Source organism: Dipodomys merriami, unplaced genomic scaffold, assembly GCF_024711535.1.
Source record: "Dipodomys merriami isolate MVZ:Mamm:240054 unplaced genomic scaffold, mDipMer1.0.p SCAF_2, whole genome shotgun sequence".
Lineage (NCBI taxonomy): Eukaryota > Metazoa > Chordata > Mammalia > Rodentia > Heteromyidae > Dipodomys > Dipodomys merriami.
In genome coordinates this window covers 114,801,741-114,819,798 of record NW_027203381.1, presented here as the reverse complement: position 1 = coordinate 114,819,798, position 18,058 = coordinate 114,801,741, and the positions used below count along the sequence as shown (strand labels likewise).

Below are 18,058 nucleotides of genomic sequence, written 5' to 3'. Positions count from 1 at the left end.
TCTTCTCACAGTGATTGCCCTTCTGCCTTGTCTAATCCTCTCTCCACTGCTTCGTGGATTTCTCTACCAGGATGGACCTTAGGACCAATCCTTCCTCCTGTGTCAGAACATTTGAGGATGGCTCCCAATAACCTTTGCTGTGTCTGTCTTCTAATCCAATCCCCTTCTCCAGGATGGACCCTGGTGAGCCCCGCCCAGGATTACCTAGAACAATTCTGATAGCTTGGCAGCTGTTAATTCTAACCACCCTAAGTCTTCACATGCTTCCTGCCTGCTCTTACCTGGCCCAGCACAGGAGATGGGGAGGAGCCAGTTGCTGTGGCTGGGGTAAAGGCTGATCTCTGCCTCAACTGGCCCGCACTGGGTACTGTGAGAGAAGGCTGGGCCGCCCATGCATCCCAGTTATCTGTCTCTGGTTTCTCACTTGTGCTGGTGGGCCACCTGGAAGGAGGAGCACCCTCATAATAGCAAGCACTCAATGTACAGCATTAAAGTACAACCTCCCCCACCCCCAGCCCCCGTAGAACACCCTATGGGCCCAGTACATTTCTGTGGCATTCCACAGTTAAAGGACAAGGAAGACAGGGGCAAGTGCGGGGCTTAGGTTTGAGTCTGAGCTATGACTCTCAGGGAAATTATAAACCTGATTTCCTCATTGAACAATATCTTGCCACCCTGGGTTATCAGTGAGAGTCACCTGAGATATATGATAGGGAAACACTCTGAAATGCTACAGCACTAGAGATGTATCTCACAGTGAAGATTATCACCATTTCCAGAAACCACAGCTAAATGAGAAAGTAAGAAATGCCCCAGGTATAAACATGTCAGCCTGGCAGCCAGGGCTGCTCCGTGTGGCCTACCCCCCAGCAAGCACTTGGTCATGGGCTCACACGCCATGATGAGCTTGTACAAGGGGCTTCTACAGAGCAGCCAGTTTTCTTGATCTTGGGACAATTCTAGTTTTGGGATCTCTTAATTTTAGATAAAATGTATTTATTTAAATACAGACTTAAATGCAACTTACTATTATCTTTATAAACATGTAAACAAGTTTGAGAATCAAAAGAATTCCTTCATTAGATTGCAAGTCCTGATTTGGGGTTTGGAAAATGAGATGCTTATAACTGTAGCAGTGACTTTCACACCATGTATTTACTGAGGAAGAGAAGTACACTGATCTGATCCATAGCAAAAAAGCAAATTCTGGAAAGCCCCGTATTCGTCTTCTGTTTTAACTGAGGCTTCAATTTAGAAAGTCAAAATCAGAAGAATAAAAGAGAATTTGAACTTGGAAGTTATGTCAATGGAAGGCTTTTTTTTTCTTTACTAAAAGCAGAGATTATACAAGGAGGATCTTCTTTGGCACCTTCAATATTATATGAAAATGTAAGGCTGGCATGGAGGTGCACACTTGTAATCCTAGATACTCAAAAGGTAGAAATCAGGAGGATAATGGCTAGAGGACAGCCTGGGAGAATTGTGGTTCAAGGTTAGCTTGGACAAAAAGTTAACAGACTCCCCTTGAACAGTCTATCTGCAAAGGAAACATAGGGATGAGGGTCTGGTCTAAGGCTAGCCCCAAGCAAAAAACTAAAAAACATGAGACTTCTATCTGGGAAAAAAAAAGCTAGCTGCTGGTGGCTCACACCTGTAATCCCAGCTACTCAGGAGGCTGAGGATTGTGGTTTGAAACCAACCCCGGGCAGGAAAGTCCATGAGACTCTTATTTCCAATAAACCACTCAAAAACCATAAGTGGGCTGTGTCTCAAAGTGGTAGATTGCTAGCTTGAGCAAAAGAGCTCAGGGACAGCGCCCAGGCCCTGAGTTCAAACCCCATGAACAACAACAACAACAACAAAAGAAAAGGAAAGAAAAAGAAAAAAGAACTAAAACAAAAACAGGGAGGGGTGGGAGGTGGGGAAGAGGGGGCGGCAAGGCTCTAATAAGCCTATAAACCTGAATGTGAAATCCTGGTTCTGAAGGGAAGGGGAGAGGGTGGGCAGAGACAAAGGAAATATGTATGTATGAAAAGCTTGCGCGCACACGCACGTGCGTTCTAGGGCTTGAACTCAGGACAACTGGGCCAACTACATGTATAGGTCATGGTGTGGACAGAGTTTTTCTCTGCTTATATGCTGTTTGCTTAATGCCATTTCCTAATGACTAAGGTCCCAGAGCTGTAGCAATTAAGGGCACATACCTTTCCGCTTTCGTGTGTGTGTGTGTGTGTGTGTGTGTGTGTGTGTGTGTGTGTGTGTGTGTGTGTGTGTGTGTGTGTGTGTGTGTGTGTGTGTGTGTGTGTGTGTGTGTGTGTGTGTGTGTGTGTGTGTGTGTGTGTGTGTGTGTGTGTGTGTGTGTGTGTGTGTGTGTGTGTGTGTGTGCATGCCAGTCCGGGGACTTTAACTCAGGGCTTAGGCACTGTCCCTGACCTTCTTTTGCTCAAGGCTAGCACTCTACCACTTGAGCCACAGCCCGACTTCCACCTTTTTTGGTAATTTATTGGAGGTCAGAGTCTCCCAGACTTTCCTGGCCAGGCTTTGACCCTCAGTCCTCAGATCTCAGCCTCTGGAGTAGCTACGATTGTAGGTGTGAGCCACTGGTGCACAATTCCACTGTATATTTTGTACAAGACAAGTGAAAGCAGAAAACTTTAGCAGAAACAACTTCCTATCTTACTCTAAATCATACAACTTAATGCAATTTTTATTTCTAACTAGCAAAAAAGTGCTATTTGTCTATATGCAGGAAATGACTGCTGACTGACATGGATATGAAAAGATTATTAGGAAACTGTACTTCTCCATTCTTCCTCCAAGAATGAATGATACAGTTAGATTATTATTATTATTATTTTTGCCAGTCCTGGTGCTTGAACTCAGGTCCTGGACACGGTTCCTGAGCTTCTTTTGCTCAAGGCTAGCACTCTACCACTTAAGCCACAGCACCACTTCCAGCTTTTTCTGTTTATGCGGTGTTGAGGAACCCAGGGCTTCATGCATGCTAGGCAAGCACTCTACCACTAAGCCGCATTCCCAGCCCCAGATAAATTATTGAACAAAACATGACTTTGTACCAGGGCAAATCACTACCAGACACTGATATTAAATCCACTTCTGCAAGTATAATCACCAGGAGGTCAGACAAAGGAAGGAGCCATGAACATAAGGCATCATCTTGACCCAAAGGAACAACTGAAGATATTATCAACCCTGAGAGGAAGAAAGGATGGTACTCTGGATTTCAAAATGAATTTCAAAATGAATAGTATGCCTGCACATACGTGGAGCTGAAGTCGGCCCAGTTGTTGGCGGTTGTGGCGGGCTCAGAAGAGGTCACTGGCAAAGGAGCAGGGGTCTCACGCAGAGCCAGTTTCGGGGCAGGGGTGGATATCAGATCAGTCACTGGTTTGGCTGGAGTAGGAACCTCATTTTCTGGAATCTTCTCTGCATAGTTTGCAGGGAACCATCCTGTCTTTCCCTTTAATTCTCCTCCAAGCCACCCTGGTTCTCCAGTTTGGCTTTCATCCACCTGCGGGAAGTCACATGTTTAATTCAAGTGGAATTAATTAAGGCTCTGAATATACCATACCCTTCACCCCACCACCGTAACAAAGCTCAAAGCCTCTGCCCCTAGCATACCACATAAACATTTCTTCACTTCAGTCTATGTGTCTGGAAAAAGGGCCATAAACGTTCACTCCTGGAAGAATGGTAACCTTTAGGATTCCACTTCTCACTCTGCCCTTTTCATTCAGCCCTTCCCCACTTGTTAATTAATAATGGTAGCCAAGGTGAAGTGCCTCAAGTCCTCAGACACATAGTTTAAAGTGTCAGCAATCTGAGTCGGGAAGCAATCTGACAAGCTTCATCATTCAGGAAGTTATACAATTATCTACAATAATTTGACTCGAGTTTATTATTTTAAAAAAGCAGAGGGTGCAATCAATGTAAATTTAGTACTCTAAAATTATAATGAACTAGAATTTATTCAGCACAGGGACAGGGAGGACAAAAATCAGCCTTAGCTGGTTTTCCCAAGAAGCAAAGCTGATTGCGACATTTAGCCATCTCAGAGCTACACAAATACAAAACAAGAAAATGAATGATGGGCTATTTTTTTTCTACTGCCATGTCAATTTTAATAGACTTTTCTTCTACACAAATTTGACTCTTAATATTCACAAAAGTGTAAATGAGAATACAGAATTGTCCTGCTTAAAAATTTAAGAGGCAGCCAGGTGCCGCTGGCTCACGCCTATAATCCTAGCTACTCAGGAGGCTGAGGATCGTGGTTCAAAGCCAGCCTGAGCAGGAAAGTGTGAGACTCTTATCTCCAATTTACCACCAGAAAACTGGAAGTGGCTCTATGGTTCAAGTGGTAGTACACTAGCTTTGAGCTGAAGAGCGCAGGGATACCGCCCAAGCCCAGAGTTCAAGCCCCACGACTGACCAAAAAAATATAAATAAAAAAAAATTAAGAGGCTATATTGTCTATCAAGTGCTTTTAATATTTGCATTTAATCTCAATTTGGAATAAAAATGACCAAATGATTCTAGTGACCCCTACAGTTTCCCTCACTATCTTATGAGAACAACTCTGGAGGATAAGCACATCCACCATGAGGAAATTATTTTGATGACAAGTCAAATAAGGGTCTATTAGACTTTCTTGTTTATTTTTATTCCTTTATATGCTAAGGAGAAAAAAATATTGAATGTTTTATTGGATATAATGTTGCTTCTTAGATAGCACAGAAATGAGGGGCTGGGAAGGTGGCTCAGTGGTAGAGCACTTGCCTTGCATGCTCGAGGCCCTGGGTCCAATTCCTCAGCACCACATAAGAAAAAAAAAAAGGGGGGAAGTGGTGCTGTGGCTCAAGTGGTAGAGTGCTAGCCTTGAGCTGAAGAGCTGAGGGACAGCGCCCAGGCCCAGAGTTCAGGCCCCACGACCGGACCCCCCTCCCCCCCAAAAAAAAAAAAAAGAAAAAAAGAAAGCACAGAAATGAGTGGGTAGAGTCCAAGCAACAATAATCTGGGGGAAAATTACCAGTTGACTAATCCATTCAAATATTTAGTTTTAAAAAAGATGAAGTAAAAGCTGTCAACAAAGCAAATATCTGCCTGTACTCAGTGTAAAGTAAGTAATAGGTTATAATATTTGCGAGTTTATTTGAATAAGTGAATGCTTGGAATAGAAGCTGGAAGAAGTAAAATACAACGCTTCCTATTCAATTCTACATGTATTTACAAAATATTAGCAAGTAGAGATTACCTGCTTGCTACAGCACCACTTAGAAAATATTTACTGTGTGAATAAAATAAAAACTTAAGGCTGATAAGTGTCCAACCAACCAAAAAGGAAGGGTTCTCTCAGATCAAGTACAGTATCTCCAAGGGGAAGGTTTTCTTTACAGTTCCATCATTCTTGTTCATATTTCCATTGATGCGATTAGTAGTAGTATTTGTTCATTCAACTTCTCTCATAGTTTTGTTCTTACTTTCCTTTTTCTGAGCAGCCTCCATTTTCTAGATAAGGATTTAAAATGACATGTTTTCTATTTTGATCTCCTTTTGTGCCAAACTCTAGTGTAGAAGAAGCCTTTCTTGCCAGGTAGTAATGACTCAAACCTATAATCCTAGCTACTCAAGAAGCTGAGACTTAAGGATCACAGTTCAAAGCCAGCTCAAGCAGGAAAGTCCATGAGATTCTTATCTCCAATAAACTACCCAAAGAAGCCAGAAGTGGAACTTTGGCTCAAAGTGGTTGAATGCTAGCTTCTCAAAAGGAACTCAGGGACAGTGCCCAGGTCCAGAGTTCAAGCCCCAGGGCTGGCAAATTTTTTTTAAAAAGCCTTTCCTTCCTGGTTTGTGTGCTGGTAATATGCCAATTGCAACTCTGTAGCTGCTATGCACAGCTGTTTCTTCCTCACCCCTCTCTCCCCTAGTTCAACGATCAAGCTCCCTCTCTTCCATTCATAGACTAAAGGCGATGTCAGCTAGGAGCCAGTTAGGAGTTCATGCCAGTTTCAAGATTGCAAGTGTAACATTCAAGAACACTATTCTACAATTACACTGCCTCAATTTAAATGTTATACAATTTGTAAAGTGGGTGATTTTGAACAGTTTAATTTTTGGGTTTAAGAGTTTCTTTTAGAAGATGGAAATAGTAACAAAACTTGTCAGTGCAGTGGCTGCATTTGATTTAACAATAGACGTAAAAATTGTTATTGTTATCATTAAGTAGTTATATGTACAAAAGGGTTGCGATTCCATTAGTCAGGTTATGAGTACCATGTTTCTTGGACAATGTCACCCCTTCCTTTTCGTGATGGATTTTTTCAAAGCCATCTCTGCAGTTACCCAGCTTGGATCCCTAGTTGGCTCTAAACGACCTGTGCTTGGTTCTCTGCTCTGGGAGCCTGCCTGGACCCTGGCATCTCTAGGTTTACTTCTTGCCATGGTCATTGTCTGTGGGAGCTCAGGTTGATCCCTGACCACTGCCTGTGGGAATTCCCAGAGGGCTGCTCAATTTAGAGCTCCTCAAATGTCAGCTGCTTTATCTACTTATGACCTGTGATATTTTTACTTTGAAATGAAGCATATAGTATTAAGATTCACGGCAAATTTATAAATCTGGAACAGTCCAGAGGAAATGTCCTACCCTGTGGAAAGGCCTGGCTCTACTCTAGTTAAGGGACATGTCCCTTAACTAGGCAAGAGGCACCATAGTGCACACTTAGGGGAGGAAGGAGAGGTCACTTCAGTTCTTAGCTCTGCAAGCAAGGGCGTTTCCCATCCCTAAGAGCAATAATGAAACCATACTCAAGCGTTTTTGCTTCACTGCTCAACAATAATCTCAATTAGTTTAATTTAATCTTAAAGAGATCTACTCATTTTAATGATTACATTTTCACTTCAAGGTTCAGAGGATATAAGAAAACAATTCTAAACACCTAACTCAAATCACACATTTAGAAAAAGCATAAAGGTCAACATATGAAAACCACAAATATTTCTTCTTGTATTTAGAAAAACATAAGATTATGATCCACTAAGACATTTAGCACCTGAATTTATTTGTTACATAGCAGGCTGTAATATAAACTTTTGCATAAAGTACACTCATCTATTGGTGGTTGTAGTAAGAATTTCATTGTTGAAAGTTTAGGTCTTAATATAATTTCATTTAGCCAGGCCTAAAGCAACATTCTAAAGTATTTAGGGTATAATTCTAGTAGAACATTTTCAAAGTAAAGCCAAGATTCAAAGTGAAGCATAGATCTTGGAACTGCTTGTGTTTCTGGGATTATGTTACAGAGCTAGTCTATAAAATGTTACTAATTAATTATACATTGCACATTCCAGATCATTGATGCAAGTCAAATATATATTAGTAGTGATTCAGATTTCAGTTTATGTGTCTAAAGCCTGATATTATGCTTCTTCTTATGCTCAGTACTGCCATTTTCATTTTGTAGTACTGATCAGTGTCCTACTTGTCACAAAAGAGGCACTACATCTGGGTCTTGAACGTCTCTATAGCTCTTCAAGGTACTTTCTTATTATAAGTTGATTGTTTCAAGTATTTGTAATACCTGAGAAATCAGAAAGCTGGGAAATAGAAATTCCTTTTTCCTTCACAGAATATGAAAACCAGGACAGTAAACAGGTTGGAACTGTATAGTCAATCAGATCAGCAGCTGCCTGGATTTCATGAATGTACCAGCTTTTAAATAGAAGATTTCCCCCCAAACTCCTAGATGAAGACATTCTCTTTTAAAGCTCTTTCCCTCTGGTCTAATTACTTAAATCTGCTGTTACAGCACAAAAAGCAGCTTGCAAATACATGAACATGTCTGGGTTCTAATAAAGCTTTAGTACAATGCAGGTGGTGGACCAAATCTTACCTATACCTATAAATGGATGTCTATACTAATTCCTCAAAATGGCAGTACAGTATGGCTAATTGTTACTACACATACTGAACTCAGATATCAGATATGGAAACATAAGGAAAAGTATTACTACATCAGAAAAATTTAAAAATAGAGTTCAAAACAAATGACTAGCTGATGGCTAATACCTCCTTAAGAACATTTTCCTTCCTCCCTCCCTTCCTTCCTTCCTTCTCTCTCTTTCTTTCTTTTCTCTCTCTCTTTCTCTTTCTTGTTTGGTCAGTCATGGGGCTTGAACTCTGGGCCTGGGTGCTATCCCTGAGCACTTCAGCTCAAGGCAAGCACTCTTAACACTTGAGCCATTTGAAGATAAGAGTCTCATGGACTTTTCTGCTTGGACTGGCTTTTAACTTGGATCCTCAGATCTCAGCCTCCTGAGTAGCTAGGATTAGAGGCGTGAGCCACCAGAGTCTGGAAAAATATTTTCTTTGCATATTAAGAAAAGGGTATTTTCTCGAAATGATTAAGATTTCTAGAATGACAAGAAAAAAAGACACAATCAGATCAGTGGTTCTTGAAACTTACCTCATAACAAATGAACTTAAGAGAATTTTCAATAGTGCCTAGGACCTAAAAGTCCCTAGAATCTCTGGGGTGAGCCTGATAGTAGCTAGTTGTTATTGCTTTGAAAGCTCTCTGAGCATATTTTTTTAAAGGTCTGAAACTGGAACTTGAATGTGGTCCCTGATGCTTTTGCTCACTGGCTAGAGCTCTACCAACTGAGCCACGCCTCTAACCCCTCTCTGAGCATTTCCGACAAATACAATGTACCTCAGTGACAGCACAAGCATTTAGATGATCAGTGTTCTTAAGACAACCTCAACAAAATTTAATAGTGAAGAAGCTGGTGGGTAAGGTAATGCACACCTATAATTTCAGCACTCAGGGTGCTGAGGCATCCTGAGGAAGTTTTAGGCTAGCTGGGAGATAAATGAGATCCAGTCTCCAAAAGACAGCAGGAGTAAGCAAAGATCTCTTCATGTCTTATGCTCTTCTAATACATCATAGATGCCAAGTTTGATTTATTCATCCTCCATATTGTGGGAATCTCCAGAACAGAAGGAAGGTCACTTGTTTTGAAAGCATCTAAGCTTTAGGTATCAAGGCAAAAGTCAACTGAGAAGTCTCCAGTCAGAAGCCCTCTCTCAACGCATTCGTTCTCACTGGTTTCTTTCTGCTTTTAAATTGTTAGAAGAGATAATGAATATTCATTGAGAACTTTATCATATACTGGCCTTTTCCTATGCTGCTCTTGATTTTTCTAAAAAAGGATTTTAGATATACAAACGGCAGATATCATCTTATCTTTGTATCATCAACAATTATTAGGACAAGATTCACGTCAAATTTTTGTTAACTGCAAAAAAAAAAAAACATTGAAAAGTGCACCAATAGCAAAGCTTTTCTAAAAGCAAAATATCTTTAATGTTTACTCAGCCTACATAATAAGAAAAACTTATATTTTTAAAATCTAAGGTACAGTAAGGCTATTTTTCCAAGAAGTTGAGAAATCTGAGAATCTCATCATTATGGTACCACAAAAGTAAAATGATCTCTGGATTGTTCAACTGTGAAAGATTGATTTAACTTCCTACGGGTTTTGTTGTTGTTTGGATTTTTTTTGATATGTGTGTGGGTCCTGGGGTTTCAACTCAGGGCCTAGGAGCTCTGAACTTTTTTTGCGCAAGGCTAGAGTTCTACCACTTGAGCCATACTCCACTTCTGAAGAATATCACTTCTTCTAAGTTATACCAAGTAGTACATTCCACATTTATTACATTTTTGGGAACATCTAAGTAAATACCATTCTAATCCCAGGTAGACATTCTGCTTTCTAGAAATTATTTAAGATTGGTCCTGGCAGGAAAAAAAAATATCCTTGAAACTGTTAACAGCTTGATGTATAAATTTTATGACTGTTAATTATACAAACACACAGAGACATATAATTTTATTTTCAACTAGAATGCAATTATACTGAACATACTGCTTTATTTTTTTTAAATAGAGAATTTAACTGCATCTGAAGATCTATGTAATTTTAAAAACATCTTCCTTATACTGCTTTGCTCTCACTGATCATTGGCTGTTTCCTTTTGACTATTTAGCTTTGTATTTATCTTTGCTTTATAGCAACTATGATGCAGAAAATCAAAGTACACACATATTTGTATATGTACCTCAAAACAGACTAAAGGAGAGAGAACAACAGAATTTCTGGGTCAAGCAGAATTAGTAATTTAAATTTGAATAGGGATTATCAAATTGCTTTTTGAATGGCTCAAGAGTGAGGTGTGACTACTTAGAATTGCTGATAAGTGTTGTTGATGTAATTATGTCCACATTCAGACACACTTGACAAAGCTATATGTTGCCAAACTTTTTACATTTTTTTTCACTTGAGAGAAGCTATCTTGTTTTCTTTAACCTGCATCTTCCCGATTGCATAGGAATCTAAGCATGTAATTTAAATCATTTCCTTCTTTCTAGCTGTCAATGACCCTTCCTCTCCTCTGCTGACTTGGCCTAAGCCTTACAAGTCTCTCTCACAGAGTTAACACTAGGACGTCTTTATGAACAGTAACCCATAATCTTTTCTATATAACAGAAACTTTACAGTTATATATTTAGTGTCTTCTGGTTTTTAAAGCTTAGAAAGGTACTTCTTCCCAATAAATTATTCTAAGCTTCTTAAAAAAAAAGTTTCAGAACTTAATTTAAGTTTAATCTACTTGAAACTTTTTTTGTCTGTGAACTCAGATAGAAACTTGCCAAATATAAAGCCTTCAGATTGGTCTTCTGTTTAATCCAGGAAATATAAGCCCAGTTGCAATCTCAGACGATTTACACCTTTCTTTTAAGTACAATCCACTGTACAAATTCAGCACACACTATTGCCACGACAACACCCAAAGATATGTGCACTTACACAGAATTAAAGTAACTCAAAAGAACAGACATGGAATAAGATGCAGGCTTCCTGACAGTTACAGGTGAACTTACCCATTCCCCTTTAACCTCCACAAGGAAAGCAAAGGTTAAAAGCAAGGCAAAATAGATGTTTAATGAAATGTCGTATTCTTAAAGCACATCTAAAGTCTACTCATCTAACCAGCCTTTGTGGAAAAGGATTCAGTACCCAATAATAAGACAAGGGCTGCAGGAACAGACCTGAGTAAGATCTTCCCCTCCCCCTAAAAGAGAAAGCGTTTCTATCAAAATCCAGATTACCATGTCCCCATCTAAGTGTGAAAAGCATGGTTGTCTCAGTTCTTTTAAAATTCAGACTCATTCAGAAAATCCCAAGGGGGAAAAACAGTGAAATGTGATTACGTCTAAGACTAATTCTTAAGACAATAACTAGCTCAAGAAACTACTGTTTTCTTTAAGATAAATATTGAGGCCAACCATATTGTTTCATTTTCTTTCTTAAAACTAGTTCTTATAGTTTTAGTTGCAATCATAGGAATATATTAAGTTATTATTATAAAGAAAAAAACATAAATTAAAACAAAGCAAAATCCCCAACTTCTAAGTGTTAACTTTGAGTAGTAAAAAAGATTCATTTCATTTAAATCATTGCTTTTTACATACTTCATACAAATAAAAGAGAAAAAAGGTGCTTTGACTCAATAATACAAAAATTATCATTGACAATTACAAATGACAGGGTTATTTTGCACTTAAAGCTTATTTTTTAACAACCACTCAGCATACAAGTAGTCTTCTAAATTCAGAAACTACCAGACATTTATAGGCTTAAGGCTGTTTAAGAACATTGTCTCTGATACTGTGTTTTAAACTGATATTAGGATATATTTTTAAAAAGATCACCTTTCATTCTACTAATAAAAATAGGAAGACTGAGCTTCAGCAACTTAAACCCTGAATTAGTGGATTTCACATTCTCTGACAAGTTCACAAATGTTCAATAAAGTGCAAAAAGAGGATAGGTATTGATCATCAAGATAAACTCTCAGTGGGGTTATTCTTACCATGACTATATCTCCAGGTTGGATGGTAATTTCATCATGACTTCTGGATTCGAAAGGGTATAGTGCCCGGTAATAGACCACTTTTACATTCTCCTGTGCAGAAATTGCAAACGGGCCTTTTTCTGTTGACAAAAAAAGCGGGGGGAAGAAGGTTGCAAAAAAAAAAAATTACATAAAACACCAATATATGAAAACAAGCTAAATAACCGACACCTCCTCTAAGGTTACCTTAAAGAAACATCTGAACTATTTCTACCTATTCAAGGAATTAAACTTTTAAAATTCTGCTATTTCTTTTCATCTTCCTATGTTTTGTAGTGCTGAGGATTGAACCGAGGGTCTTACGCATGCTAGGTAAGCGCTGTAGTGCTGAAGACTGAACCGAGGGTCTTACGCATGCTAGGCAAGCGCTGTAGTGCTGAAGACTGAACCGAGGGTCTTGTGCATGCTAGGCAAGCGCTGTAGTGCTGAGGACTGAACCGAGGGTCTTGAGCATGCTAGGCAAGTGCTCTACTACGGAGCTGAGTCCCCAGTTCCACTCAAGGAATGTCCTGAACACTTACTGAATGCCACAGGAGAGTTGAATCTGATCTTAGCAACTCAAACCTATGGCCTCTCTCTAAACAAAGGTCATTCTACTGCTGAGTATGGTAGGCCAGGTGGCTTAAAAGTCTTTCTCTCTTTGTCTTGGCCTGGACTCTAGCAGTGCACATCTGTAAAGCATGAATACTCCCTGCTTCCCACCCAATGTGTTGTGAAGACATGATCTCAGATCTGAGTCGGACAGGGAGGAGGCAGAGAAGCTCAACTTTTTACAGACGTGGAAATGTTGGTGTTGTAGACACCTAACGTGGTCATACATCATTTTACTACTAATGCTAATACTAATGATTCCTAATGAATATAGAAGGAAAAGAATGGGCCTAAGGATAGAATCCAGTTGAAAATAATTAAGATTTTAAATGAAATTTTAAAAATGCATGGGAATAGAGAATATTTGGATTATGGTTAAAAATAACTAATTACAGCCTCCTGAGCCTTTCTACCCAAGAGCTACAAATATTTTAACACATATTTATCTTATCTAAAAAGCAGTAAAGGGAAAAATATTCTCTCTCTAAGGTCTTCAGTTGTGTGGAATGCAACATGTCCCACTGACTGACGAGAAAAAAAAAATCTTCATTTTATACTAAGACAAACAGAACAAATTTAGTAAGACTAAGTGATGGTAAATTTTTTCCCCACTTCATTAAAAAAAAAGAATTAATGTATCCTCCTATGTTAAGCCTTTCCATCGCATGGATCTGATGGTCTGTCAGTCCTCCTCTGGGGCTGTAAGCATCTGAGACAGGGATGCATCTGGCTCAACTCTACATTGCTCTCATCCATGGCCACTGTGTAAACAGTAACTCAAAGTGTTTCTTCTTTTCTTTCTGTATACTACGGTGATAAAGATGCACACTGATGATCAAATGAATCGATATAATTGATTAAGGCAATTGCTTTTTTTAGTTATTTGCAAAATATTACACAAGCACACAAAGATTTTGAAAATACTGCTAGCTTAAAGAAGCAAATAATGTTAAAAGGTCCCAAAACAGAGTTGTCCTTCTCAAAAGGTAAGAAACAGAGCTTTGTACAATACAAACTAAAGACCGCAACACAATTCCAAAAGTAACAGATTGGAAAGGCAGCAAGTGTCTTCTGCAAGATGAGTCAAATCTACCATTTGCAATACAGGTGCATGAATGGAGTTTGATAATGGAACTCAGGTCATTTTGGTAAAGTCAGAAGAGGACTCCTGGATACCTGTGGGATGGTGGCCATTTAAACAGACTTGTACTGATCTCAGGGAATAAAGTGATGCACTTTCCAAAACAAGAGAGAAGATTATTTTATCTCTATAATATGTCCAAGTCAGGGCTTGATTAGACATAGATTTTCTTAAGAGGTTCTGGGAGAGAGAATTTTTTTCCCCAGTGCTAGGGATCGAACCCATAGCCTCATTTATTGCAGGCAAGTTATATCCTAAGCTACATGTAGCCCAGACCCTGAAATCACTTTTGGCTTCTAATACCTGCAGTGGACCACGGAGCCTGGAAAGCTGGCTTAGCTGGTTCCTGGTGTGGATGGAAAAGCCGACTTATCTTGTCTTGTGCTTCCTGTCTGCCTTTCTCCTCACTGTCCTTCTTTTTGACAGTGTCTTCCCTTTTTAGCTTGTCCTCCTCGTGGTGTTTTCTTGGCCGCTGATGCTCATCCTCTTGCTGCACATGTTCCAGCCATTGCTTGTCCCTTTCCTGAGCTCGTCTGCCAACAAAGACGCTTGATTACAGCGAGGAAACAACTCCAATTTAACATTAGTGATGTGTCTTTTCATTGAAAAGCTCCATCTAGTCAATGGGCTGCTAACCATCAAGGGAATATTGTTCTTCAGCTAGAGCAATGTAATCAATGAAACAAAGACTTTCAGGACCCCAATTCTGAGTGAGATGAAATCACATGATTTAGAAAAACAAAGAAAGAAAATATATAATGTATTTCATAAAGTGGCTCTAAGAGTAAAAAAACAAAGACATCTCAGTGTTGAAACTAGTATTAAACTAAAAAATCAAAACAAACAAACACCACAAAACACAGACGAATATGACTTATGATGATACAGGACACCCAACGGGCTGTAAGTGAAATGCTGCATAACAATCGATAATATCATTATGATGCCTTCCTACCTGTATCCATGATGCTCCAAAACTGAAGTTCAGTGAAAGCAAGAGGTTACTTTATTGACTATTTTCTACTTTTTCATTTTCAAAGTAGGTAACATAATAAACAATTGGGACTAACTCTAAGTCTTGAAAACTATAATACCCTTAATCTGAAATTCACATGAAAAGACTGGAAATGAATTTTCTGTCATTAGTACTTTTTTGCATGTGCCTGTACTAGGGGTTTTTGAACTCAAGTCTGGCACTCTACCACTTGAGCCACACTTCTTCCAGCTCTTCGCTGGTTATTTGGAGAGTCTCTCAGATTTGTCTGCCTAGATTGGCTTCAAACTGTGATTCTCAGATCTCATCTTCCTGAGTAGCTAGGATTATAGGCATGAGTCATCAGCACCTGGTCCATAATACTTCTTACAAGCATCTTAAATGAAACCAATGCTCAGAAACAAATGACATAATAACAATTAGCTCTCCACAATAAATTCCTTTAATCTTGATACCAGAATTTGTTATTAAGGCAGGATTTCTTATTAAGCCCATTTTACAGGTGAGAAAGCCAAGACAGAGATATTAAATGATTTTTCTGTCTCATATAGCTGGCTAATCCAAGTAGCCTAGTTCTATAGTCTTTCTTTTGAATCACTTTCCTGCGATATAAGCAATGTATAAAGTTATTACGTGGAATTAGAAAACTGCCACAGGATACAATGTAAGATAATTATACTTCTTTTCTACACTATCAAGAAACTGTATTTCTACACTATAACTGTGAAAATCCAGTAAAGAGTTCTTTTTAACTTAAATCTTAATAAACATTTTACTCATAATTTAAATTTTTTTCTGCCAAGTGGCAGCATGAATGACTTGCCTCAAGTGTCTATCTTCCCCTTTTCAGTCTAATTTCAATAGCCAACTTTTGTCATTTATGGAACATCATTAGGACATTTGGCCATTTTTCTTTTTGGGAGTCTAAAATTAGCTGAAGTTTAAGAAGCAAATATCTACGGACAAAATTAGATGCACAAAAAGGTAACAAACAAAGTTCTATAATATACTATAGGTTACAAGGAAAACGAAGAAACAACAAATGTTAAGTATATAAACAGAAAGAGACACAAATATGTGTATCCTAGGCAATGATGGCTCTCCTTTGGCACTCAAGTTTTCTTTGCAGTTACAATAAAGAATGGAGAAAGAAAGGCATACAATTCTGGTCTTGCTGAAGAAGTCCTGTGTGGTTGGGACTTTCATTTCAACCCGTGCACTTTGACCACCACTGTTATGAAAAGGCTGTGAACTGGAAACATTTTCTAGCCATTAGCATGCAAATGAGCCAACCAAGTGTTCTAATTTCCTTGTATAATTCCATTTATCTACACTGGAGAGTTCTGGGAACCAACCGAAACTTCAGAGGATACTATGATATGCAAAGATTTATACACACATGTGTTTGTACTTGTCCACATACGCATAAAGATGCAAGGTTTTCTGGTACAGTGAGTACTCATTTGGAGGGGTCAGGCGAAAAGGAATACTCAAAGTTTCTTTCACAAGGGTCCACAGTCCAATGAAAAGACTTACCTTTGGGCTTCTTCTTTTTGCTTTTCTAATTCTATGACCTTTCGCTCCTGTTCTTTCTGTTTCAGACGTTCAGCTTCGATGGACTTTTGCTTCTGGAGTTGCTGTTTACTATGTATTTCTCTTAGTTCCTACAAATAATCGAGACATAGTTCATGTAATGATGTAGGGCATGGGCATGAACCTCATCAGCATGCAATGCTCACAGTGGGGAAGCCTAGTCAACTTGGAAGATGACATCTCAGAGTAAAGAAATGTTATACTGGAAAACTAGAGAAATGTAGAGTGACTACAATTGACAGTACTAATCTCCAATGGTTGCTTACATTCCTGTGAACCATACATATTAACCATTTCCCATGATTTGTTTTATGAAGAACATGCTAGTGAGGGGTAGCAGAGTACTTTCAATGACTCCATGATAACAGTGGAATGTAATAACAATTTTAAGATCTGATAATGGTCATAAGCAAAACCATACATACATACCAACCTCACTGGCTTTGAAAACTCACATACCTCTTGATACTACCTCCATGAAAACCTCATATCCTTCTTATGACATGCTGCTTTACAGTACCTGGACATCCCTTTACCCTACCCTTGTAGGATGTAGTTTTCTTAAAATCTTGACTTTTCCAGAGCTGCTTCTTTTAGTAAGTCTGTATATGAGGTTGTGAACTGCCCAATCAGCAGTCAGGTTGAAGCGCAAAGCTATGATCTGATGACCTCTTAGGATCTGATGTCCTCATTTGATACCAACCATGAAAATAAGCAACATTCCTTTATTAGGCTATTTATATTTATTATATTATACTATATTACTAGGCTATTTATATGTATTTAATGTTCTTGAATCAGAAGTATGAATACCCAAAAGTATGAAGAGTAAGAAACCTGTTTGAGATATAGCTCAACTGTAGAATACTTACCTAGCATGTACGAGGCCTTGGTTCAATCCTCAGCACCACAAACATAATATAAAAATAAAAATAACAAAACATAACTGCTACCCTGTATAACTAGTCAATTAAACTGATATGAAACAACAAACAAACAAAAAACTTCAAAACCACAACTATAGAGGGGAGCTTTCATGCTACTGGACTCACACGCTCACTAAGAGATTCAGTCACCAAAACTCTTTTTACCTGGTCGAAGGCTGATTAGATGAGACTAAGTGCCCAGAGATATTTCTAGTTGCCTATGGAGTAAGGTTTAGGGATTAAAGCCTGCCTTGTTTTCTATCACCTTAGTAAGGTAGGTAGATTTCTTCCAGGTCTTAGATTCCTACCTGTAGATTTATTCTTCAACAATAAAGATAGAAGTGGGGCTGGGAAGGTGGCTCAGTGGTAGAGTGCTTGCCTTGCATGCTCGAGGCCCTGGGTTCAATTCTTCAGCACCACGTAAGCAGAAAAAGCCAGAAGTGGTGCTGTGGCTAGAGCGCTAGCCTTGAGCTGAAAAGCTGAGGAAGAGCACCCAGGCCCAGAGTTCAGGCCCCATGACCGGAAAAAAAAAAAAAAAAAAAAGATAGAAGTATTGTCTACTACAGATTGTTGTCAAAAAAGTACTTATTTCTTGGGCCTTACACAGACTGATTCTTAGACTATAATGAGAGTAAAGTTAAATGCACAAACAAATTTTTGTAGACTGTAAATCATTTTGAGGGAATCTAGATGGAACAATGAGATATAGGAAAAAGTTGAGAGGTCAGAGGGAGGAGAGAATAAGGTACTAGGTAGGGAGAGGAAAGAAGGGAGAAAGGAAAGTGAGGAATGGTGAAAAGGAGGGAGAAAAGGAGAAA

The 18,058-nt window shown here is 38.9% G+C and overlaps 1 protein-coding gene across 5 annotated transcripts in view; it reads right to left on the bottom strand.

Moving 5' to 3' along the window:
• Itsn1 (intersectin 1) overlaps positions 1 to 18,058 on the bottom strand; it is a 189,235-nt gene that overhangs the window by 62,113 nt on the left and 109,064 nt on the right. For 3 of the 5 annotated variants that reach the window (XM_070030617.1, XM_070030614.1, XM_070030616.1), the window contains exons 17-21: positions 16,258 to 16,385; positions 14,031 to 14,260; positions 11,954 to 12,075; positions 3,285 to 3,532; positions 282 to 441 (exon numbers count right to left, since the gene is read on the bottom strand). In XM_070030617.1, the coding sequence (XP_069886718.1) occupies positions 282 to 441; positions 3,285 to 3,532; positions 11,954 to 12,075; positions 14,031 to 14,260; positions 16,258 to 16,385 (888 nt within the window). Of the gene's footprint in view, positions 1 to 281; positions 442 to 3,284; positions 3,533 to 10,961; positions 10,977 to 11,953; positions 12,076 to 14,030; positions 14,261 to 16,257; positions 16,386 to 18,058 lie in introns of all 5 variants that reach the window. The other 2 variants (XM_070030612.1, XM_070030615.1) reach the window with 1 other exon arrangement.